The 25,844-nt window shown below is 45.3% G+C and overlaps 1 protein-coding gene and 1 pseudogene across 1 annotated transcript; both read right to left on the bottom strand.

Annotated features, from left to right (window-relative positions):
- Window positions 1-642: 642 nt before the first annotated feature.
- On the bottom strand, window positions 643-7,305 carry LOC129380209 (iripin-3-like). The gene is made up of 3 exons (XM_055073816.2): window positions 6,997-7,305; window positions 4,663-5,539; window positions 643-2,345 (listed from the first exon to the last, which is right to left on the bottom strand). Exons 2-3 carry the CDS (start codon window positions 5,529-5,531, stop codon window positions 2,027-2,029), a joined length of 1,188 nt encoding a protein of 395 aa, XP_054929791.1. The 5' UTR covers window positions 5,532-5,539; window positions 6,997-7,305; the 3' UTR covers window positions 643-2,026.
- A 2,942-nt stretch (window positions 7,306-10,247) lies between these two features.
- On the bottom strand, window positions 10,248-23,848 carry LOC126536689 (iripin-2-like; annotated as a pseudogene).
- Window positions 23,849-25,844: the final 1,996 nt, after the last annotated feature.

The following is a 25,844-nucleotide window of genomic DNA, read 5'->3' as shown; positions in this document are numbered from 1 at the left end:
AAATTTCTTATATTTTGATTGCTCGTACTTGGAGAAAAAAAGCGTCTGCTAATAGTATTTCAATCACATTTAAAGGGAACGTTGACAGGCAAACGCAGTGAACGTAAATGAATCCGTTATAGCTTTTTCTGTTCTTCTTCTATAGCGAAAACCGTTTTTCAAGCAATCAGCTGAATTTACTGTTGCAATTACCGACATTACGTAAAGATCAGTATAAAGGGAAGTTTAGGCAACCATGAGACGACAGAAGTATGTTTTATTTTTTTATTTTTAGACTTTTGTATGTGCTTATGCGAAAGCCAGAATCGAGCTCCATCTGCGATACTCGTGAAACTAGCTGTAATTCTGTGTGTATGCGTGCACTATTTAACGAAAATGCATCCTTCATCACAGGCTTGGTTAATGGCAGTGCTGTCTACGGAGTTCATCCAAGTGAACAAAAGAAGTAAAACGTAAGTTTCCTGGCTCGTTAAGCTGAGATTAACGAAAATCAAAAGTTTTCCGCTATGTCTCTTTTTCATGTTCTATCTGCAGATATGATGTAAAGATTAGTAATTATGTAGATACGCATGAATGGTGTGTACGATGCTTCATGATCGTGTTTTACCTTATCACAACAATAAAGATGTTTCCATGGCAAAATAAATATACACCCTGTTTTTATAGCTTTGAACAGATGACACGTGCTGGGAGCCAACGTCCTCTGCGCTGGGAAGGCAGTCATAGGAAGTTCTATCGGCGGTTTCCACTCTGGCAAACGCAGATAAGGTTCTCAAAGAAGAACAAAAGAATCCAGCGTGCTTCCGTTACGTCCTTTGAAGTGATAGCCGTTGGAAAAAGCACAATAACAAAATACATCCTTTATAAACTTGGGTGGGCGCAGTTACATATCTATAAGGGCGCAGAGAAAGGAGTGGATTTGTCGTGCGGGAAGAGATCGAAGGTCTAGCACGAGCACACCATAATACAAGCTCAAAACCTTAAAACCCCAAATTCTGCTCAACACGCAAGGTCGAATTTAGGCGTTTTCTAAGCAACGCTGCCTGATTCGGTACTGTATTTTTACTCGCACACGTTTGCTTTGAACAATCGCACATTTATGTATCTTCTATATAAGGAATTAAGAATGCTCCATTATTTTTTACATGCTTACGTTCGCATCATAAAAAAAGTGTTCATAACAATCTTATGAACAAACTTGGCTGAGCAATAATTTCCTCATTCTGCTTTCCTTTGAAGCCTCCACGTCAGGGTTACTGCCACAGAAATGCTTGCAAGCCGGTGGCCAGTTTCACTTGCATTCTAATCTCCTACGATTCTGAATAACTTGTAAAAACGTAACGTGTGGCTTAATGACGAACGTAATATTTTATTTCATGGAATTAGCCTTCACCCAAAACTTCTTTCTGCATTTCTCCTTTTCTAACGTACAGAGAGGTAGGTAGGGGCTTATGCTGCGTATTATAACTGTGAAAGCAGCGGAACGAATACACTAACGGGAACATCTGTACTTTCCTGTTCTTTCATTCAAATCTTCAGTTCTTTTTCTGTCTTTTTTAGCTGTTGTTTTGTTGTATTATGTTCATTATATCATGACCACAGCACGCGTAAGACGGTGACGTAGATCTAAATTGGAGAGTCATCCTAAGGAAAGACAGTCGGGGATTATTTCAGAGCAACATTCAAACGAATTACTCTGCCTCGACGCGAATGATATAGAGTAAGAGCTGAACATAGTAGAAGAGCGGCAAGTTGGGCTATTTGGTGGAAGCTCATCTTGTAATAAAGAGGTTACTGCGCTATATGCACACGGACAACAGAAGTACAAGCGGCGCGCCTCCTGTCCACTTCTACTTCTGTTGTCCATGTGTTCATAGCGCAGCAACCCCCCGAATACAGTAAGAAGATACGCTGAACAACACTGAAAAAACGCAGAATGGACGCAAGATTTGGTGCACGGTTTGAAGCAAAAGGCAGTTTGTAAAGGTGAAACACTGTTGCAGTTAGTGCCAGGACAGGTAGAAGCTCATTCGACTTTGTTGACTAGTCCAACGAAGAGGATATCTCCTGTTCGTCTGTTGCGGATGAAGAACAGGAACGGGTGATCGGCGCGAAACACTTCTGGACCGGACGTGGTGCGCGTGTTGATCACCACACCGGTGGTGGCGGCCGCCTCGCTGCCTTCCTCGTTGACCTGCACCACAGCCTTGTGCACCACCTGGTCCACGAAGAGGTCCATGCCGCCGTTGATTCGGGACAGGTCGGCCTCGCCTGCGTTGAACATCCTCCTGATGCCCAACCTCGGTAGCACCTCCTTCAGCTTGTATTTCTCCTCCAGCTTGAACCTGCATCGTACGTGGTCAGAAAAAAAGGCTCTTCAAGGTTGTCCTTTCCGTGCGACTACCTTTCCCTGAGCTTTGTCTCAAGTTTCCCTGTTGTTTGCCACGTCTCGTTCCGATAGGCTATTATACTGGCAAAATGTACTGATTATACGCTCTACTTTCGGTACAACGGTGAACTCCCGTTTGTGACTTCAGAATGCCTGCCATACGCGCTCCAAGCCATTTTTATTCGTCTGGCCATTTCCTTCACGCGATCCGAGTCCTCCGAGTATGAGTACTTGGAACGGATGCAGGTACTTATTCATACTTTTAAAAGCCTAAGTACTAATTACGAACTGTACCCTAGCCAGGCTATATGAAAGGGAAGGTTGTCATCTGTCCGCATTTCCACGAAGCTAAAAATAAACGTAATAACCATACGTGTTTCTCAGAAACAAGGCTTCACAGTTGAGCAAGAATTCGTATTGTTCCTTGGATCCAGCCTGTGACCAACGTCTTTCTAGGGCAGTCGCTCTACCAACTAAGAAAAAGAGGACCTTAGCAGATCGCAAAGCGAGGCAGAAATAATTGAGAACTCGAATGTCAGTGCCAATCGAAGGTCAGTACCATTAAATTACCCTCCTTTCACCGTGCAGCCTTCGAAAGAACTAATCTGCAATAACCAGGCTAGTAGAAATATTTTCTTTTGTTTTAGGCATAATAATATCCGAATTTACGTCTTGTCCTTAATGTTTCAAATCTTAAGTCATTTGTTACATTCATTGTTGCTGAACAGAACAATTTCATCTGCAGATCACAAGTTGCGGAGATACTGCCCGTTGACGCTCACACCTAGCAGTTCCCGATCTAACAGCTTCAATGCTCGAGCTAACAAGTGACCTTGAATGCGTTGCGACATTCCATTCATCAACCACGTCAAGTGCTTGTCGGGGATCTTCCAGCGCATAGAGGTGAAAGAGTCCCTCATAGAAAAAAAAAAACTTGACATGAAGAACAGAACAAACGGTGACTGAGAACTCTACTCGAAAGTGCTGAGACATCTGTCTGTTGGTTAGTACGGTGGATGAACAAATAAAGTTAAATCATTCCCTGACAACCAGCTTCAGCTGGTGGACAGGGCCAGGCTATCGGCAGAGAGCTTTGGTTTCCTAAAGCAACGAGGCCCCACACCTGGGGCAACACGAGCCTGGTCATCAAAGTAAAATTATTGCCATTCTTCATGTATCCAAGCCGTAACATATTGGGGGTTTATCCAGATACAGCTTCTTCTTTTCTGGTACAAAGCTTCACATTTGCATGGCTTGTCAAAACTGGCGACAACCTAAAAAACGACTTTAAGTACCAAAGTTAAAAGATAATAGAACAACAGAAAGAAGGGGGTATCATATTCATATGTAGTGGTTCTAAGCCTTTCTTGTATTGCGCGTAAGGAAAACGGCGCTAAACAAGTGTGACTCGTTATAGAACACGTGAGCAAAAGGACGCGAATTCGAAAAAAAATAGACGTCTCAAGAAAAAAAAAACAAAGCTGAGTAGGAGAGGGGAGCTATCAGCTCACAATACAGTTAATGCCTTACAGTTCCATTTACCTAATTCCGAAGTTCCCTGATGAGACTATTCTCAGCGAATGCACACTTTCTCAAATGTGACAAACCGGCGCGATAGAGAAATTTTGCCAATAGATTCCGTAATCGTGCACCTTTCTCGTGTGAGTTAACACATTCAGCTCCTTCCCGCTTTTGGTGCGCTCAAAGTAATTCATCGAGTTCTCACTAAGCAAAATGAAGGATGTTCATGGCTTCCTATACTAAAGGGCACCTGCAGATTAAACCATAAAACTGAATCCTCAATTTACAAAACTTAGGTCGTGGCACTGAAATCAAGCATTCTTCTGCTAAAGCATGCACGCTTACAATGATAATGGCTGCAGCCTGCAAGTATACAGTGTTTAGTGATGGCATGAAGTTAATATCCGTGTAATTAAATTTACATAAGGAATGTTATATGCACTGTAACCTGACACATTTCGCGGCGGTACACTTCGCCGCTGTCAATTTTGGTCGGAGTGATGTCGATTGGACTTCTGAAAAATGGTCGTCGCAACGTTCCAACTCCGCGCGGTTATTACCATCAATTAAGTTAATGTACGCCGGCTACCTATAAGATGCTCAAATGTGCAACTTTGCAAAAGTTACCGAATTTAGCGTGTACACATGATGTATTGCTATTCATATCTAGCATAGCACAGCAATTTTTCATTGACAGTGTGTTCGGTAGAGTTACGTAGCTTATTGATTTCAGTTGAAAAATGCTAGCTTACCTCGGGAGATGCACGTCAACAGTAGCTTCGCTGAGCCGGGCCAGAGCGTCTCTCAATGTCAGCAGAGTCAGGTTCTTCCTCAGCGCTTCGACACCGGTCTTGTTTCGTGGAAGCAGTATCGTCATGCTGTAGTCTAGGCCGTTGTAAGGCAGATCCAGCACAGTGGCTCCGATATCCCGGGCGTAGGCGTATCCCGCCTTTACAGTGCCCTGCATGGTGTCGACGCTGGTCGAGCGGCCGTCACCCGTGTAGAAGGGGGCCTTCTCCGTTTTCGACCTGGCGAACTTTGTGCGCCAGGTCCCTTTGAAGTATATGGCATTCAGAAGCACCAGCCTGGTGTCCTTAGACAGCGGCTTGTCGAACAACGTGCTGATCTTGTGCTGCGTCTTCTGATCCACCCACGAGTTTATGACGTTCACGGCTGACTGGCCTGCTCCAATGAAGTCAACCTTGAGAAGCTCGGCCCCGAAGCCGTTCTTCAGGGCGTTCACGTAGCCCGGCAGAGCGTTAAGCTTGCCGTCCAGTACCGCTGCGTTGGCGATCTTCAGCGTCGAGTTGGACGGCGCGAGCAGGCGACGATTGTGCCCGGCGTGCGCGCGCAGGACTTTGTCCTGTGCTAGCCTCACTATGTTGTACCTCAGGGATTCGTGTAGTTCGCGAAGCGTCGTGCCGTTGGCACCGGCATAAACCATGGCCAGAGCCGTGGTCACGCTGTACGGTGAGTAGAAGACGTTGTCGCTCTGGGAACCCGACAGCAGTGGGAGTAGTCGGAAAGCGAAGTCGTTGCTTGCGGCAATCACCCTGACGTGGTCTTGCGCCGAGGCCACAGCGAGGAAGGCCCCGACCAGGAAGAATACTGTGAGCTGCATTCTGGGGACTTTGTGAGAAAACGGAGAGAAAGGAAGCGTGCCTTAAATAGGGCGTGTTCTGGCACCGCAATGCGAATCCTCGTTAAGCATCAAATTGTCATGCCTTACGGCGTTTCCCGGAAAAAAGCGTAAGCGAAACGGGCCGTAAATTTTTTTTGCGGTTGCATTGTAGAGTCGACGACGAGCTGCAACGACCTCCCTTCAAGAAAAGTAGTCACAGTAGGAACTCCTGTTTGCATACGAGACAGATTAGGGGAACCTAACAATGCAAGGAAAGGTAGAGGCGCTCTTGCGAAAGCTTTGCCTCTGTTTAGGGTGCCAGCCTTACAATGCAAGCTTCGACACAGAAAGGGACTGCTAACAATATATTAAATCTTTTGAACATTTCAAAGTGACCAATTTGGCGTGATTAGTTCTAACCCACGAGATACGCCTGACACATGGCTTTACGACTTTTAAAGAATAGTAGTTTTGAGAAGGTTAAATAATTCTCAGTTCGAGGGCAGTATATATTGCGCGACTAATCAACTCCGTGGCTATACAATACAGCTTACTGTAGCGCTTTAATTCATTAATGCAGCGGACGGCGTTGCTTCCTATATATAGAGAAAGCTTATTTGTTCTCATGCACAACTCCCTACAAATTGCGCCTCTTCTTGTGTGGTCTCAAACAAGAAACATACAAGAACCTCTCTTGCAACATCTCATTATGCATCCGAGTTCCGCGAACGTCGCTATAGAATAAGCATTATCCGCGAATCGCATCTAGGCGGTTAGATAAAGCTTACGCCATCATGCGTCACAGGGAGAATGCCTTAGTGCGACTTACTAGCAAGTAACACGCGATGGCACTGTGCTTTCAAATAAGCCAAGACGATATAAGATTAAGCCCAATATATTTCTTTTTGTCCCGCTGATCACACAACTGAAGTAGTATTGCTGCTTTGGCCAATATTATCTCAACGCATTTCCTCTTAGATTGAGGAATGAAGTCCCCCTTCACGAAAATAGCTACAACTGAGGTTTTTAGCGCACGAGAAGGGACGAGAGACAGAGTCAAGACGCGGACTTGCTTTTGTCTCTCGTCCCTTTACGTGAGCTAAAAGCCTCAGTTATGGAATACCAACACGCCATAACCTACGCTCTTTCAAATAGCTACAAGTTACGACCGATGCTAGTAACTAAACAAAATGCCGGGAGCGAGATAGGCGGTGGCCAGCATTACGACGACAATTACGTGAACGTAGGGTCACAATTACAGCGCGAGCTAAAAATCAGCGCTGTGCGGCGGGTGCCACTATCGGCCTCCATTAGATAGGCTTCAAATGAGCAAGCTTCGCTGAATTCATCTGCCTGCTACAGCCATGCGGGCGTTTGCACTTGGATGTTTATTATCGCGAGTTCCTCGCCAGAAAACTCGTTATGTTAACGGCAGCACCCGTTGCAACAAGCCGTGAATACGTACCTACGCACGACTCGATCGCACCTGGTTGGACTCGTCGGCACCGGAAGATACGACGTGCGGTTTTCTTTCACGCTGTCTCGGTGGTCGCTGCAGGACGCGCCGGCATGTACCGTGGATGGCGCAATACACCGCGTGCGTCTTGCGGGACGGTTGCGAAGCTCAGCGGCCGACGCCTAGGCGTGAACTGCTTGAATACAGCCGGTATAGTCTCGCGCGCTTGTTGGTGTGCGTGTGCTTGCGGGCGTTCGTTGAAATCAGACCGGTTTTCTTTTTCTGCCTCGCGGAGGCTTCGTAGAAGTTGGAAAGTGGAATGTGAGGGAAAGAGTTGGGGGAATGGGGCAAGGAGATGCGTTGCGCAGCGGCGACGTCTTCCTTTTCCTGTAGACAAGAGGAAGTCCAGGAAGTGCTGCTCCCACTGCGCGGACTCCGAGCTCTGTAGTTTTGCTTCCGAAATCATGCAGACACATTGGTTCGTGGTAGCCAACTAAGAAATCCTGACTTGAATCCTGCTTAAATGCCTAAGCTTAACTGTTATTTGCGTTCTTTAACATAAAGAATAACAGCTGAAACGGATGAGAAGTTGGCGTAGAGACATAGTTATAGCGCTGTCCCCTCTTGTCGCCTTTATTTTTGCATTCTAGCCGCTTCATTTGCCGCGCCAGCAGATGACACCCATGTCATTTTTGCTTTTGTATCGGCGTCTGATTTTTCTGACTCTGTTGTTTCTCACACCACATATTCTCAACTTGCGACTTTTTTTCTTCGTGTCATATATCGCATATATTCTATTACATTGTGCTACATGATTTATGGCCAATGCCTTAAAGAAGGTCTGTGTCATTGGTACATGAGGCGTTGCATCTACATCTGCATGCCACATTTTTAAGAGCTCTGCTGGTTTTCTGAACTCTTGGCTCCGGCGTCGATCGCAACTGTGTCGTCAAAGCGAGTGAAAGTGTGTGACCGACACTGATAAAAACATGCAAAGTACGAGTTGTGCAGCTCTCGAACCCACGCGTGAACGATGGTCGGAACAAGGAGGCCTTTTTTCTACTTCTTTGATAAATAGCAAGCAAAACTCTTGTTCGTCTGAACAGGATTAACGCTAAACTCAACGAAACAGCTAAACGACATGGGAAGGGACTCTCCGCAGCTCGTTTTCTCCAGGTTTTTTCTTTAACGTTACGAATGCCAAATCGTATTCACATAGATCATAGCTATTTGCTGAATGCAGTTACTCTAATCAACATTGACGCAATGACTCAAATTAACATCATCATGCTCATTTGATTAGATATTGACAACCTTAATATAATATTTACCTAGTGCTTATTGAATCCGTGCTGAAGGAACGTAGCGTATTATTTTATGAACTCTATTGTGGCTTTTTTTTTTTTTTTGACGTGTAGCGCTATCAGCCTAGAAATACGTACTCGCAACAACCTCAGTGAATGACGCATTTCAAGACTGCACCAAATGGACGGAAAGTAAATTTAATGGCTCCCGCATCGCATGAACTTTTTCCTACATATAGTGGAATTGTTTATTGTTTTTATGCACTCTTGGGGGAGCAGAGAGGACGTCGAGGAGAGGACTATATTCTTCACTTGTCTCGAGCTCACTGGCACGGTGCCTTCTAGATCAGCTTTTTACCGCGGGAACGTTATAAACCTTCAATTGATCAATCAGTCGCAGAAAGCATGACAATGCTTGCACATGACTTGAACACATTGTGGAAAATTTTACGCATACTGAACCCGGACAACAAGAAAATGACACAAAGACCAGCGCACAATGACAACTGAATTTGTATTCCTAAAAACATCACATATATATACCCTCGAAACCCATCACATGACCACCACTCATGGGCAACATTTGTTCATGGGTGATCATGTGATGGGTCTCAAGGGTATGTATGTGCTGTTTTTAGGATTAAAAATTCAGCTGTCAGTCTGCGCTGGTCTTTGTCTCCTTTTCTTGTCGTCTTCGTTCAACGTGCGCAAAACGTTCCACAATGAAGTCAAACCAACTATATATACTTTCAGACTGGAACACTATCTGAATATTTATATCCAAGGACCCCATATAAAAGCCTGTATGTTCCAATATATTATATAGAACACCATACCAATAAGACCCATGTGCCCCAGAGCCACCAAATCCAATACCTGAACCTGTATGTTTCCATATATGGGACATGCCCCATATAATATATGTGTATGAGAACATACAAGATTTTATATGAAATATCCATATGTTCATATACTCAACATGGAGCATCGAATGTTGCGCACACGTCCAATATGGTACATGGGAATATACGGGCTTTTGTATGGTATCGCAACACGTTCATGTGGAATTATTGTATGTGAGGCATGGTTCTTCTTTTTTTCAATCCGGGAGCACATTCGTTAAGCACATTATGTTAAAAGTTAAAGCAGCATGACAAAAGTACCAATGGGAACATCGACACTTGCTGAGTTCTCGCTATTATTTCCATTGTTATTAGTTCTGAAAATCTCATCATTTGTCTGCGTTACACATGTCCCCCCCAGAAAATTGAAGCGAAACCGCATGTACAGGTCCAGTAACTTCACCGAGGATTATGTGGATTCGCCTGTTTCTTTCCTCGAGAAGTCAAAAGACGCGGCTGCATTTTTTTGGCCTTCCCGATACGATTCAGAGTTTAATATTAAATATTTTAATATCAGAGATCACAGGACAGGGCCCAAAGTTAGCATAAAAAAGTGAAAACTGCAACATAGGACAAGGTTGAGATTTGATCGTAAACTTCTCGCATTCCTTGCTTATCTTTACGTATCAGTTAACGATATTGAAAAAATACATGTTATGTTTTTGTTACGTGATAAGTCAATATCAAACTGCGGGGTATAGGCCTATAACGTCCCGAAACTGGACAGCGGGTTATGAAGGACGCCGTGGTGGAGGAGGATATTAAGCACCAAGGGTTCTTTAACGCGAAAGCAAAAGCACGCTGTATACGAGTGTCTTTGCATTCAACCATCATCAAAATGCGAACGGGAATGCGTCGTGACCGTGAGTCGAACCCATGACCTCGGCCTCGTTCTCAGCGACAGGACGCCATAGTCGCTAAGCTACCGCGGCAGGCTCATTTCATGATAGTTGCTAATGACAACGTGATTATCAGCTTAGTAAGTGCCGCTCTGCGAACGTATACTTCCTTCGTAATGTCAACGTAACTCCGCAGAACCCACATGACAACATCCGTAGGCATCAAAGTTTTATTCGTCGCTGTCACTGCACATACTACCCGTTGACATTTCGTGCACAAGTATAACAATGAAGGCGACCGAACGCTGCAGTGATTTTGTCATCGTTTTATTGCTCGTACTTGACACAAAGCGCGTCCGATTAATATTTCTATCACATTGCTAACGCAATGAAATGATAAGAACTATTGCATCAAATATTTTTTTCTAGCGAAAGCAGTCTTTCAAGCAATGAGCTACGTTTCCGTATTGCAATGACCGGCGTTACATAAAAGTCAATATGAAGGGAAGGACAGGCAACCATCAAGTGACATACCTTTAAGATTTATCATTATTATACTTTTGCTTTTGCTTAAGCGATGGCTAAAATCGAAGTCATCTTGCGATAATAAAAAAGAACTAGCTGTGACTATATGCATGGGGTGCATGAATTCACTCTTTATGGCAGTCTTGGCCGATGCCACTGAAGTTTACCCTGTTTCCGCCATTGAACTAGAGAAATAATACTTCGGTTCACAGGCCTGACCGACTCACAGCAATGAAAGTGTTACTGCTGGGTCCCCGTATCGCGTTCTGTTTGAAGATATAAAATAAGAAATAGCACATAAGTAGAGACTAGCATGAGCAGTCTGCATCAGGCCTCAGGCAGAGTGCTAAGCCTTATCATAACGATAAAAGTGTAGATATTAATTTTAGTCGCACGACAAAAACATATTATACACCCTGATGGCACAGCTCTGCACAGACAACATATACTGGAAGCCAGCATCCTTTGTGGTTGGACGGCGGCCATAGGAACTTGTAGCCCAGTTTTTCACTGTGGCAAAGGCAGATAAATTCTCAAGCAATCAAAGAACAAGCAAAAAGAAGAGAGAGAGAATTGCAAAGCGTTACCACCACGTCATTTAGAGCAGTAGTCGTCACAGAGTAATCACAACAAAAGACGACCTTTCTAAACTTGGATGGGTACGGTTCTCCATCATAGAGAATGGCAGCTAGAATTAAGTGTCGTACAAGCCCTTAAAACAAGCCCTTGATACGAGCCCTTGAAACAGTGAATTCTGACCAACATGAACACTCGAAGTTACGCTGCCAAACTTACGCTACGTGTACTGGCACAAAATTTTTTCTCGCACGCATGTGGCTTCGCAGAACTCAGTTTTATTTGAAGTGAACATGTTAATTTGCGCCTTTGCGCTAAACATGATATAATATAACGGCGAAGAGCTTCCTATTTCATGAAAGTACACAAAAATTGTATGCGTTTTGTTAGAAAAAAAATGCGTGAACAAAATAAAAGCGTTTATATGAAGGACATTATAGAATTGAGTTCCAATAAACTGGAAGGTAGCGCCGAAATTTGTGCTCTTTCTTTGTCTTTTGCAGGTTGTTTTAGCTTCCCTTGTCAAGCTCTTCAGAGCTAAAGGTACGCATTACAAATTGCAGCACCTTGCCAAGTACTTTCAAACCACTACCTCACAACTACGGTACTGAAGTCCGACAATGTTTCCAATATGCGGCAGCCTGACAGAAGCCTGCGTATTTTCGAGCAAAGAGGATTCAGTAAAACTGTAGACTGAATCCGACTAAACCTCCTCCACTTTCTTGGCAGAGCAGTCGCGAACATTTGCTTTCTGGTACGAAAACGAATGTGGATGACACAACTTACAAACATACACTAGAATGCATTGTGTATAGAACAGGAGATATCAACGTCGAGTACAACTTGAGGACGAATGTCTCCTTCCATTACACACATTCAGCCTTCCCTCAACGTTTTCCTGTGAGTGCTCGTATTCTACAGTATTGAGGGATGGGTCTAACGACTTCTGCTCATTATTTTAACTGTAAAATCAGCACAACGAAGACGTTAACGGGAACATTCATACTTTTCTGTTGTTTGCTTCAAATGTTAGCCTCGTCTTTTTTGTTGTGCTTCGCATTATCATCATTCCAACAAAATACTTCAGATTCTCACAGCTGATAAGCTAGAAAGTAGGAGAGAGCAAAGCTAAGGAAAGGCAGGCGGGATGTGACTAAACCAACATTGAAACAGGCCCTGTACGGAGACCTGTGAGACACATCGAGTAAGATATGAGTAGAGTAAAAATACTAAACAACAATAAAAAAGCACTGGATGAACACTGGTATGTGTCTACAACTTGGAAAGGAAAGCGAGTTGGTAAATGAGAGACCCTGTTGCAGTTAGTGCCAGCATGGGCGGGCGCTCATTCGACTTTGTTCACTAGTCCAACGAAGAGGATGTCTCCGATCCGTGTGTTACGGATGAAGAACAGGAACGGGTGGTCGACGTGGAACACGACCGGATGGGACGTGGTGCGCGTGTTGATCTCGACACCAGCAACGGCGGCAGCTTCACTGCCTTCCTCGTTGACTTCCACCACAGCCTTGTGCAACACCTGGTCCACGAAGAGGTCCTTGCCTCCATTGATTCGGGACAGGTCAGCCTCGCCCGCATTGAACACCCTCTTGATGCCCAACCTCCTCAACGGCTCCTTCAGCTCGTACGTCTCCTCCAGCCTAAACCTGCACCAGGCGCGGACAGAAAAAGCTCTTCATGACTGTGATCTCCGTGTGCATACATTTTATGTTGTCATTGTCATCAGCAGCTGCCTATTTAAGACCATTGTAAAGCATAGGTTGCTACCAATGATCTCCGGTTATCATTGTGTTGCGTTAGCTGAGTGCTTCCTCTGCCGGACAATTTTATAACTACACTGCGCTACGTATAATCTTCCGCCACCGTTGGCTTCGTTTCCCTTGTCTTGTGACCCATTCTGTTATTCAATAAGCTCCCTGGCCATCCTACTTTCTTCCACGTTTTTCCTCAGGAGTTACGTTTACCGCGAAATGCCTGTAGATATTGCATAACATACTCGCGGTATCTTTCCTCTGCTCTTCCACGACGCAGTGCCTTCACGACCGCAGCTATATATACTGAATCGGACGCGTTTTTGCAAACATTGAGTACCTTTATGGGAGTTGGTCATAATATTACGCAAACATCTTCATTACCAGATGATGACGTGGCTGTAATTAAATGCGGACGATGTATTTCCAAAGTTCTCAAGTTTCCTGGGCTGGTTGAAATCATCGGCTAGACTACTGTAATTTCCTCCAAATCTGCGATAGTGGATTTTTTTTCCCCAACTGAAATGAAGGTAGTAAGTCTATAACTCTGCAATTTGTTATCATCCGCTTTCTTGTGAAACAGTATACGCCGATAATATCCTTCGTTTCGGATGCTTTTGAAGTCATGAGCATTGCTTATAGATGGTCGCAATCTTCCCGAGTACAAGCATCTTCGCAGTATTCTGTCAGATCTTCTACATGTTATTCCATTTTCTGATGTGTGAATCGCATGTTTGTTACACGCGCGCAAACTCACGCTCCCAAAATCGAACGCCCGCGCGTCATCGATGGTTCGTTGCTGGGCAAATTGTCCTCGAAGTTGCCCGAAACACAGTCACCACCTTGGGCTATTCTGAAACCCGCCGTAGACTCCACGTGATGCATACGCCGCCTACTCGAGCCACGGAGTGCCCTTGAACGCAAAGTTACGTTTCCACTGGCCGGCACCGTAGAGTGCTCGTCGGGGATTTTCCAGAGCATTGAGGTGAAATCGTTCCTCATAGCAAGTAACTTCGCGCGAGAAAACAAAGGAGATTGCTTAAAGGAAGGTTTCGCTGAAAACATGGACTAAAGTTCTGTGGCCAGGCCACTTGACCACGCCGCGAGTGAGCAAATAAAGGATCATTAATTCATCGTAACTTTGCGGTGTATTATTCTAATCCAGCCTCATTCTTTCGGGTGTAGAACTTCATGTCCGTGTGGCGCGTATGAAAACTGGCAACATCTTAAGCACGACTCTGAATGCCGATGTTGAAACCCCGTAGAACACGTGATGAAAGGAACTCAATATTGGAAGAAGCATAGGCGTCTCAATAGAGAGAGAGAAAAACACGATTGGGAGAGGATACAGAAACTGAAATTGCAGTTCATGCTTTCTACTTTCATTAACGTAATTTAGAAATTCGCAGAGAGTAGATTTCAGTTAAAGCAAACGAACAGTTTTTTTTATGTAATTAAGCGATGCCAAGGAGAAATTTTCCCAGCTTATTCCGTGACCTCAAACCTGTCTATTGGGTATCACACAACTTCTTGCTTTAGGTGCGCTCAAACCTAATCATCGTGTTGATAATACAGCATGAAGAATGCGCTTCCCGTTTTCCTATTTTCTTTAAAAAAGAAGGTATCGCAGCTCAATATACCAGACGACTGATTTCTCAGTTGAACAAACTAGGTTCGTGTCCCTGAAAAATAGAATTTCTAGACTGCGTCTTTATCGCGATAACACCTGCAGGTACCAGTATAATCGCTAGTAATCGGTGACGGTGTTCTTATTGCTCGCACGTAATATTTACAAAGCTAATAGAACGCAACACTGGTCGTATGATTTGCTGGTGCCTCGGCTATCGCATCGTCCCTTATTGTAATTTATTTCCCAGCACGGTGAGCACCAGTCAGCAAACAGCTGCACTTACGTAAAACATATTTTTTGCGAATTTCTCCCCACATATGCACTTTTCCTGGTTATGAAAATGAACAAAGGCACTCTTTAGACTAGGTGGAGTCATATTACATACCTCTTTATTTCCTATATACTTATTTATTTACTTTTTTCTTTTCAGATACTCAATGGACGACGATACGCAATTCTTTTGTAAAGTGTCCTTTCTTAAGTCCATAAATTTTGTATAAGTGACGTCGGCTTCTTGTTTTGAAAGGGTTTGTAATGCGCATCGACGCGTGGGATGTGTCTCAGCCGGCGTCTTGGTGCCGGCTGGGAAACGCGAGAAGAGGAGGGAAGAGAAAAGTAGAAGGCAGGGAGGTTAACCAGAATAACGTCCGGTTGGCTACCCTACACCGGGGGAATGGGAAAGGGGAAAACAAAGATCACAGGGAGAGAGAGGAGGGAAGGAAAGAATGAAATTGCGGCGAGTTCGCTGACGCGTGTGGTCCTACAGAAATTGCATTAAATGTCACAGATGGTCGCACAAACCCGTCGTCCTTAAGAAACACAAAAGCGCCTTCACCGCTTTATGGGCCGACGGGCGATGGGGGCGGGGCGGTGTTCCAGCAGCACTTGCACAGAAAGCGGCCGATTGTCCAGTTTTTTAAAAGCTTTGGCAAGTTCTTGTCTCTCAGGGGTGTATCGTGGACAATGGCACAGCAGGTGGTGCGAAAAATAAAAGTTCGGCGGCGCGTGCTCGATTCGAAAGCTCGGCACGCGCCGTGTTGTTCTAGAAGGCTGCTTCGCTGGTCCTCTTGGTCGGGCACTCGCGCGGGATCGAATCTCGGCCACCGCGGGCGCATTTCGATGGGGGCGAAATGCGAAAACAACCGCGTACTTAAGACTTAGGTGCACGTTAAAGAACCCCAGGTGGTCCAAATTACTCCGGAGTCCCCCACTACGACGTGCCTCGTAACCAGAGCGTAGTTTTGACACGTAAAGCCCCCCTAATTAATTAATAATCTGATTCGACCCTTCGGTTCCTTACAGCATCATAGTCAGTTAAACCAAACGAAACCAACAGACAGTGAGGAAAAATAAGCATAATGTAAGTTAACTGCGATATTAATATAAATCCAAAAATAAATTTTCAGTAAAAGCTAGTTATCTTCTCAGGCTTTCCTTGGCTTCATTATGTGTTCCCTTGGACTTGTGGTCACATAGAATAAATTGAGACCTTCGCTCCTCCTTTTAATCTTATATTATAGCTGGTAGGCTCTCCACTGGGAAAATATTTACGATATGGAGGCTATAAGCAGGATGTCCCAACTATCACGCACCAAGTTTTAAAGATATACAAACGCGACGTAGCTGGACAGAACCAAGGTAATGTTGTTTGCCATCTCTTGGAGATACTCAGATTATTTTTTGCATTCCGTCTAACGACATTATTAGTCTTAATTATTTTATGAACTTCTCAAATATTATAATTGGATGAAAAGTGTCAATGAGAAAATTGTAGGGCAACGAAAAACTCCCGCTACGGCTTTCTCTAGCTCAATATGTGCTACATAAAAGTGTTTTTTCCAGCGTGAAAGATGCCCGCGAATTCGCGCAAAGTTTCTTGAGCTTCCAATCGCGCGGCAATTTTGCATGTATTCGCTGGTCAAGGAAACGCCGTAGTTGATCACTTGGGATTCTTTAACATAATCCTAAATTTAAATACAAGAGTGTTTTCTTTCGATTCCCCCCACTGAACGAAATGTGCCATGGCCGGAAATCAAACCCAGGACCTCGTGCTCGGAAACATCTATGTAACTAAATTTACAAAAGCAGTGTACACGAATTCAGCTCCAGACACAATGCTACACATGCATCAATAGGGCACACGGTTACGCAATAAACTATATGGTTCCACCACTGTAAATTTCACTAAGGGTGATGTCCACTTTCGGCCTGGCGAAAAGTAAAAAAAACATCCCAACACGGGTTGCTCTTACGGTTATTTCAGATAAAGCCAACGGCTACCTATAAAATACGAAAACGCGCATTTTTTGTAGAACTTACAATGTCCAGAGCCTTTGTCCTACATAAAAATAAAAACCCATCAACGTACTTCAATTTTTCTTTAACACCATGTTCGTGTCCGTTTTGTTTAACTTAAATGAAACTGGTTTAACTTCAGTGGAAGCATGCCATCTTACCTAGGGAGGTGAAGTTCAACCTTAATTTGGCGAAGCCGGGACAGAGCATTTCTAAGCACCTCCAGCTTCAGGGCCCTCTTCAGCACTTCGACATTAGTCCCGTTGCGGGGGACCAGTATCGACATGCTGTAGTCGAGGCCTTTGTAAGGCAGATCAAGCACTGTGGCTCCGATATCGCTGGCATAGGCGTATCCCGCCTTGATAATTCCCTGCATGGTGTCGACGCTGGTCGAGCGGCCGTCGGCCGTGTAGAAGGGGGCCTTCGTCGTTTCGGACCGGTTGAACATTGTCAGCCACGTCCCTTTGAAGTAGACGGCGTCCAGAAGCACCAGTCTGGTGTCTTTGGAGAGCGGTTCGTCGAACAACTTACTGATCTTCTGCTGCGTCTTCTGATTCACCCACGAGTTTATGGCGTTCACGGCTGACTGGCCCGCTCCAATGAAGTCAACCTTGAGAAGCTCGGCCCCGAAGCCGTTATTCAGGGCATTCACGTAGCCCGGCAGAGCGTTAATCTTGTCGTCCAGTACCGCTGCGTTGGCGATCTTTAGCGTCGAGTCGGACGGCGCGAGCAGACGACCATTGTGCTCAGCGTGTGCGCTCAGGACTTTGTCCTGTTTGATTCCCACTGAGTTGTAGCTAAGGGATTCGTGTAGTTCGCGAAGCGTCATGCCCTCGGCACCGGCGTAAACCATGGCCAGGGCCGTGGTCACGCTGTACGGTGAGTAGAAGACGTTGTCGCTCTGGGAAACCGACAGCAGTGGGAGTAGTCGGAAACCGAAGTCGTTGCTTGCGGCAATCACCCTGATGTGGTCTTGCGCCGAAGCCACAGCGAGGAAGGCCCCGACCAGGCAGAAGACCGTGAGCTGCATTCTGCGAACCTTTTGGAGAAAACGGAGGGAAGCGCGGCGGATCTTAAGCACAGCCGCCTCTTGCATCGCTATGCGATTCGTCGCAAAGCATCGTCTTGCCATTCCTTTCGGCGTTTCCCGGAAAGAAGCTAGCATAAAGCGTGCCTCATGTTTTGCGGTTACATTGGACGACCTCGGTCGGCAGTGCCTGCACCTTCGCAGAAAAACACTTACCATACGCATTCCTGTCTGCGTGCGCGATGGAAAAAGCGAAATCGAATGACGCACGGAAAGATTTATGCCCTCCTATGAAAGCTTCGCATATGTTTTTGAGCGCTAACATTACAACACTATAACTTGGCGACAGAAAAGAACTAAGAAATATATCCCATCTGTTGCTTATTTGAATTGACAAATATGGCCACGACTATAATTCTAACACACAACATACTTTTGACGCATGCCTCCAAAACGCTGAAAGACGGCAGCTTTCGGATGGTTCAAAAGCTGTCGAGCCCATAGCATAATGGTGCTACTCATTAACACTGTCGCTACACAACACACCTTACACTGGCACCTCAATTCATTAGGCCAGCGGATGCTGCAGTCATCGAGCGAAATAGTTCATTTGTCCTCGTGCGACCTCCATCATTTTAGTCTTAGACAAAAGCTTTAGAGCAAGCTCCCTTGCTGCAGCTTGTTATGCAGCCCTGTTCCGAGAACGCCGCTGTAAAATAAAGATTACCGGCTAATTGCCCGTAGGCGCCCACAGAGAGCTTACTCCAGCGTCCAGCCACAGGGAGGAAGACAGAAAGCGACTATAATGGTACTTGCGAAGGAACCGAGGCTACGAATAAGCAAATGGCAAGTCAGCGTTGATCCAATACTCATACAGCCGCAGTAGCATTGCTTCTTTGGTCATTATTTGCGTACTTCTCTCCATTGCTGAATCACGTCTATACTATACGTTATATCATTCGTGAACATAGCTACAAGCAACGACAAATATATTAACGAAGCAAAATGCGAAATGCCGCTAATGTACGATAAGCGAACGCCTGCAGTACCTCTACAATTACGTCACGGTACGGCTATAATTAGATGGCGAACTAGAAATCACCTCTTCGTTGAGGAAGCCACTATCAGTCGCCTTATTGCTGGACTTCTAATGAGCAGGCTTTGCTGAATTCATGAGCACGCTACAGCCATGCGGCGTGTTTGCGCTCGAATATCGTGCGGCGTGTTCCTCGCAAAAAAAAAAGAGCTCATTAACTTAATGGCAGCACCCGTCACAACTATAGTCATGAATACGGTGCGCGCGCTCTCTCACGCTTCGTTCGACATTCCGGCCCCGGGAAAAAGAAAAAAAAAAACGACGCACGGTTTTCTTTCACGCTGTCTTGGTGGTCCGTCACAGACGCTCTGGTAGGCACCGCGGACTCGAGCCCGGGTCCCGTGTGCGCTGGGTTGGGTGCCTGCGATGTGCAATGTGCGAAGTGCGGTGGCCCACGCCCAGCTGTGAATTGTTGTTGTACACCTGCTAGTCTCGCGCACTTGTCGACGTGCGTGTGCTTGCCGACACTGGTCGAAAGGGACCGGTTTCTTTCTGCCTTGCGGACGTTTCGCAGCCGTTGGAAAAGTGGAATGTGGGAGAAAGAGTGGTGTGTTGGGAGAACGGCAAGGAGGGTGCGTTGCGTCGTCGCGCCGTCTTCTTTTCCCTAGACGACAGGCAGCCGTGCTGTTGCTGCTTCGAAAATCCCTGACAGGCACGCGCGCGGCCGGCGCAGCCTTGGATATCGACTAGTGTTGCGTAGATGAGTGCGGCCGTAGCCGGGCACACAACATGCCGTTCGTGGAAGGTGAACGCTGCGCGATTTTCTTTTTACGCTTCTTTTGTCACGTGCGCCCGGCATTCGATATCTCGTTTTTGCCGCTGCGAGAAGTAACGGGAGCCGCAGAATAAATGACGCTCGCGCAGGGCGCGTGATTTGGAAGGCCAGCTCGTTATTGCCCAGCATGGTCGTCGTTATATGGTCGATAAGTCAGCCGAAAAATAAACGGCCAACTAACATTTTCTCCCTCTTTTTCAACGAAGAGCAGAAAGTGAAGATGCTGAGAAGAATGATGCGCTAGTTACAAGGTTAAATAAATAGCCAAGACATTTGTTAGCAAGCGTACGTTCATTGTCTGTACCACGTTTCAGTTGATTACTCATTCTTCTGTTGCAGTTATTTTCTCTTTCGATTTAACTTCTGCTTTCTACGTCACCTACTCTTTGTGACTCTTGAAGTTTTATTTCCGATTATCACTCGTCACAGTCCCTTCGGCCAGCCTATTGGGTATGAGTCATACATTAAATAATGACGGCATTATCGTGTTCCGCACACTTGTATACCACACGTATTTGAATTTATTGTTGTCGCAGGAGCTGCGTATAACTGTATAACTAGAGTACTGCAACATTGATGGTGTGTCGAGTCCGAAGGTCTTCGCGGCAGCTCGGGGCCGGCAGCTGATACCTGATGATGATGATACCTATGCTAAGACGCAGGCGATCTCGATGTCGAGTTTAGTGTAACGCATCTTGCAAAAAGGTCAGGTTTATCCACTTTTAGAAGGTTAATCTAGAGCTGCAAGTTAGTTTCGCGGGGTGAAAACAGGTTCGAAAAAATCAGGCAAAATATTCCGGCGTGGAAGCCAAACTAACCGTGCATTCAGGGAGGCACGCAAAATAATTTGGCCATTGTTGTGGTTAAAATTGGGAAGCTTCTTTACGCATATTTTGCTACTTTCTACAAAAAGAATCTTCTTGCAACATTCTCCTTTGTAACAGGCGGTAATTGGGGCTGCCTAAGCTTTGCTGCCTGGAGTAAATTGGCAGGGAGTCACGTCATTGAAATTCCGGCGTGCTTGTGTTGTCCTTCTTGTTTTTTCTTGTGTCCGGGTTGTAACGCCCGCCTTAAAGTAATGTGCATCCTACATAACGGTTAGGGTTATCGGTGACAGGGTGAACTTTGTAGTTCTCTGGTTTTTGATGAGAGGGGCGTGGAGGGGGGGGGATGCATGAGTCAAGGAGCACTCCTCCATGGGTGTATACCTTGACAATGGAACATACATGAGGTACTCTGTAACGGCTGCGAATTTTTGTGTAGGGACTTCGCTTTGAACGGAAGCACATGGTCTGATGGTCTGGTGCGTATACGTGAAGTTATTGGTTTACGGGTAAACCCCAATCAAATCCGAATTTTGCACCCCGAACAAAATTTATGAAAATCAAGTTGCAGTAAAGATCGATTTCATTGTATTGGTAAAGAGTCAAAGACTGAATATAGTAAATTGTGGTTGCTCAGTGGCTATGGCGTTGGGCTGCAGAGCACGAGGTCACGGGATTGAATCCCGGCCACGGCGGCCGCATTTCGATGGGGGTGAAATGCGAAAACAACCGTGTACTTAGATTTAGGTGCACGTTAAAGAACCTCAGGTGGCCGAAATTTCCGCAGCTCTCCACTACGGTGTGCCTCATAATCAGAAAGTTGTTTTGGCACGTAAAGCTCCATAATAAAAAAAAAATATCGTAAGTTTCGACAAAGTTTACTGAGCCAGCGTGGTCCAAATATGAAAAAAAAAAAAACTTCGAAATCCGTGATGTCACTCTGAGGTTTCAAAAATTGAAACATTGACCTTCGTTTTCTTTTCGAACAATCGACCTATTTATCTAAATTAACGGCAATTTTTCTCAAAGAATGATTTATCATTCTAAACTGAATTATTGTTTTGCTTTAGTGTCCCTTCAAAAGTTATTAAATGCAGTTATTACAAAACTACTGAACGCTGCTTCACTTTTGGGACCAAATGATCCTGACAGATCATATTATTAACATTGATAATATCCAGTTCACTCAATGCCTCAGACGCCGAATATATACAAATTTATATATATATATATATATATATATATATATATATATATATATATATATATATATATATATATATATATATATATATATATTCAGCGTCTGAGGCATTGAGTGAACTGACGCTTGTTGCTTTTTCTTTAGTAGCCACGCTTATATGAATGCGATGACGGCACATAGCATTGCATTTTCCACACGTCGTGCTCATGTAAACGGCAGTAATGCTTTAGGAAGCTAATTAATCCAGCGCTAATGACCCTTTGCATTGCGAAAGGTAGCTGTGACACTGGGAGGATGTTTACCCAACTGCGTTAAGTTCAAAGAAGGGTGGTTGATTTGTTTAGTTGGTATCTGATTCATTTGGTTGCAAGATGTTGCAAGAACATATGTTAGGAACAAGTAAAACAGCACGACAAGTCGACAACAGACAAGAGCGACAGGCCCGACAGGTCTCTCCCTGGATGGACCCAGAAATGCTCTCATTGCATACGATAACGTACGTTAGTGAAAAAAAAGCATCACACTTCCTGCGAAGCATGCCCTTGTGTACTACTTTTTGTACTTTTTTTTCATTTGGTAAAGAAGTGTAGAAAATAACATAATGATGGCATTGCCAAACCTGCCTTTATTTGTTCTCTTTCGGTAATGTGGTCTGTTTTAAATATATTAATACCACCTGTCAACAAGGATTTGTAGAGATGCCATCGTCACATGATTTGCGGGCACCTCATTTTGCCATTACGTGTTTATGTGAGTGATTTAACTTGTTTAAACAGAACGTCCGCATCCAGAAGAATACCATGCCCTGTAATAAATGTTCGTAAAGGTTACCAGCAAAATCCATAACTTTCGGCTGCCAGACAACAAAACATTATATTTCTCTCAGTATCTCCTGCCAGACAGCAAAACGCCAGATTTCTCACCTTTCTTTATTTTTCGTCGTTAAAAATAACGCCCAATTTTTACCTCTGAATTTCAAAAAATATAAAACCAAGAAACGAAGGACCCTACCTAATATGCTACAGTAACGCAGGATCTCGGAGCCCAGCATCGAGGCCATCTACAGTTTGGTGCAAAGATCTCGGAAACTGTTTGTTTCCCCTAATACTCTTTCGCACTTTTAGCTTGGTAGCGTGGCATATTTGCTCGTTTCGCGATCCTTTTCAGGCTTAATTCCAATACGAAAAGCGACTGCACGTATTCCGACTGCACGACCCCCAACTTCTTGCCAGCATCTGTTCCACGGCTCCTCTCGTTTCATCCTTAAGTACCTACTCACCTCGGGAGGCGAACATCGACTGTAGTCTCGTAGAGTTGGCGCACTGCATTACTGAGTATTTTTAGAGTCAGGCCCCTCCTGAGACTTCCGAAGTTGTCAGTGTGGTTGGGAAGCAAGATCGTCATGCTGTAGTCGAGGCCACTGTAAGGCAGCTCAAGTAGCGAAGCTCCGATGTCATTGAGGTAGGCATATCCCGCCTGGGCTGTGCCCTGCATGGTGTCGACTCTGAACACCCGACCATCGCTCGTGAAAAAGAAGGCCTCCACCGTGTTCGACCTGTTGAACATTGTGCGCCACATCCCTTTGAAGTAGATGGCATCAAGCACCACGCGTCTTCCGGCTCAACCACGAGTTGATGGAATTCACGGCCTCCTGGCCTGCTCCGGCGAAGTCGACCTTGAGAAGCTCGGCCTCGAAGCCGTTCTCCAGGGCGTTCACGTATCCCGGGAGAACGTTCAACCTGTCGTCGACCACAACAGCATTGGCGATCTTTAGCGTCGAGTTGGACGGCGCCAGCAGTTGACGATTGTGCTCGGCGTGCGCGCTCAGAACTTCGGCCTGCGCGAGTCCCGCCGAGTCGTAGCCGAGGGCCTCGTACAGTTCGTGCAGTGTGGGGCCCTTTGCACCAGCGTAAACCATGGCAAGGGCGGTGGCCACGCTGTACGGCGAATAGAAGACGTTCTCATACTGGGACCTCGACATCAACGGAAGGAGCCGGAAGGCGAAGTCATTGCTTGCGGCGGTCAATTTGGCGTCGTCTTGTGAGGAGGCAACAGCGACGAGGGCCCCGACCAAGCAGAAGGCCGTGTGCTTCATTCTGATTCCTTTTGAGAAGTGAGATAAAGGCACGTTCTCTTAAATACTGCTTCATTTAGCCTTGTTATGCATTAGGCTCCGCTAGAGCGCCGATAGGGAGATAGGGAGAAATAGAGTGTAATGGAGAGTGAGAAATTCAGTCTCACTTATGACAAGCTTAGAGCGACAGAAAGCTGAGCTAGTTGGTAAGGATTCATTATGCGAAAAAAGGTGAGGCGTGAAGACAGGACACAAGAGTAGAGAAGTGGACAACATGAACGCGTTCGTGTTGTCCACTTCTCTACTCTTGTGTCCTGTCTGCACGCCTCACCTTTTTTGCATTATGACAAGCTTTTCACATAAGTACACATCGACTGGAAATGAGATAACGAAAACGAAACGATATAAAATAAAGGAAGAAAGAAAAACAAGTAATGTTTAAGCAAGTTAAGTATACAGAAGCAAAAGAAAAGAACAACCTAAAAGCCGCACTGACGTTACGTCCTGAACTTCCTTCTGGGGTCTTTTATGAAGCGAGAGAAACGCCAACCTCTTTAGATGTCACAAATGGAACCCGTCACCATAAATGGCTTGTTGCCGCGTCCACAAATGTACGCAAGCGCATGCCAGGAGCAATAGCGCTTGCGCTACACACTCTTAAGTACGCAGCCCTTGTCAAACTACAATCTACGCCACTGCGTGACCAGGCTTTGGCGTCTAGTGGAGTTGAGTGTCCGTCCAACGTATAAGCTCAGTGTACCAGCCAATCCGACATGTAATGCAACGATGTTATTTATTCATGGAACTTCGCCGAGTCTTTGAATGTGCATTATGCATAGTGAATACGTGTGGCTAATTGCCTGTCATTGCACATGTAAACTCCGCCCCTTATGTAATATCCCCACGAAGGCCTTTAAGGAAATAAAAAAGAAAAGTGGTTGATTAGGAGGCAGTGGAAGGAAAACCACGGTAATTGTTTCGCTCAGTGATGGCCGCCTTAACCACTGTGCAAGACGGTGCAGGGAGTTAGAGAAAAATATATAGAAAAGGGGTGGGGCGAAAGAGGATAATGGTAACTGCGGCACGTGGCTAGTTCTATGGTCGCGGAGTGAAAGCACTGACGGAAGGTGTACATGCCAGTCCAATACCGCCTTTCTGTATGGGTCGAGACACACGTGGGCATAAACTCGAGCGGAAAGATTAATGTTCTCGGAGGTACAAGAATAACCTTGAGCCTTTCAATATGGCACTAGTCGGCTATCATTTTGGCCATGTGGCTGCATTGCGGGGCAGGCCATTTGTATCATAATCCCTTTCCAAAATATGTGTTACAGCCACAGATTATCATTTATCGATATATATACAGCATATACCTACAATCAAGGAGCGATAATAGTGGCGGAGTGATATCCAAGCAACGGGTGCGATAATCAGAGGTCGTGCAGTCCGCCATGAACTCGAAAAAATAAGCCACACACTCGAAGTTGAAGATCCTCTGGATGAAACCGATGGTGTAGTCACATGCTAGATGTGTAATAATTAAACATTGCTTAATGTATTTGTCCACTAGCCATGCGTACGTACCTGCGCGCTTAGGCATACCTCCATTTTTCTCGCCAACAGCTCCATAAATTAAGGGCAACACCTTTTACAACGTCCACTAATCACGCGCACACGTACTCTCGCAGTTTATCGCACTCGTCAACGCCAGAAAAAAAACACACACACACACAATCTGTCTTTCGCAGGGCTTCCCTGTGGACCCTACTGCAGTTGCGCCGGCAAACACCTCAGACGTGGGATGTCTCGCTTGAGTCGCGCGTGATATGAAGTTGGAAGTGTTCGCAGGGACTAAACCGGACGAATAGGTGTACGCCGGCTCAGACGTTGACTTAAAGAAAGGCGCGTAAGACAGCAGAGCGAATAAAGAACAAATTATGTCGGTGTATCTTTCTCCAGCTTTCAACAGGAGTGAAGTACGTTGGAACACACTAAATAATTCTTGGTTAACCCCACC

Source organism: Dermacentor andersoni, chromosome 4, assembly GCF_023375885.2.
Source record: "Dermacentor andersoni chromosome 4, qqDerAnde1_hic_scaffold, whole genome shotgun sequence".
Classification (NCBI taxonomy): Eukaryota; Metazoa; Arthropoda; class Arachnida; order Ixodida; family Ixodidae; genus Dermacentor; species Dermacentor andersoni.
This window is presented reverse-complemented; position numbering and strand designations above follow the sequence as displayed.

Coding starts and splice junctions, on each gene's coding strand:
- LOC129380209 (XM_055073816.2), bottom strand. CDS start 5,531: ATGCAGCTCACAGTATTCTTCCTGGTCGGGGCCTTCCTCGCTGTGGCC. Junction 2,346..4,662: donor GTTGACGTGCATCTCCCGAG/GTAAGCTAGCAT, acceptor CGTACGATGCAG/GTTCAAGCTGGAGGAGAAAT.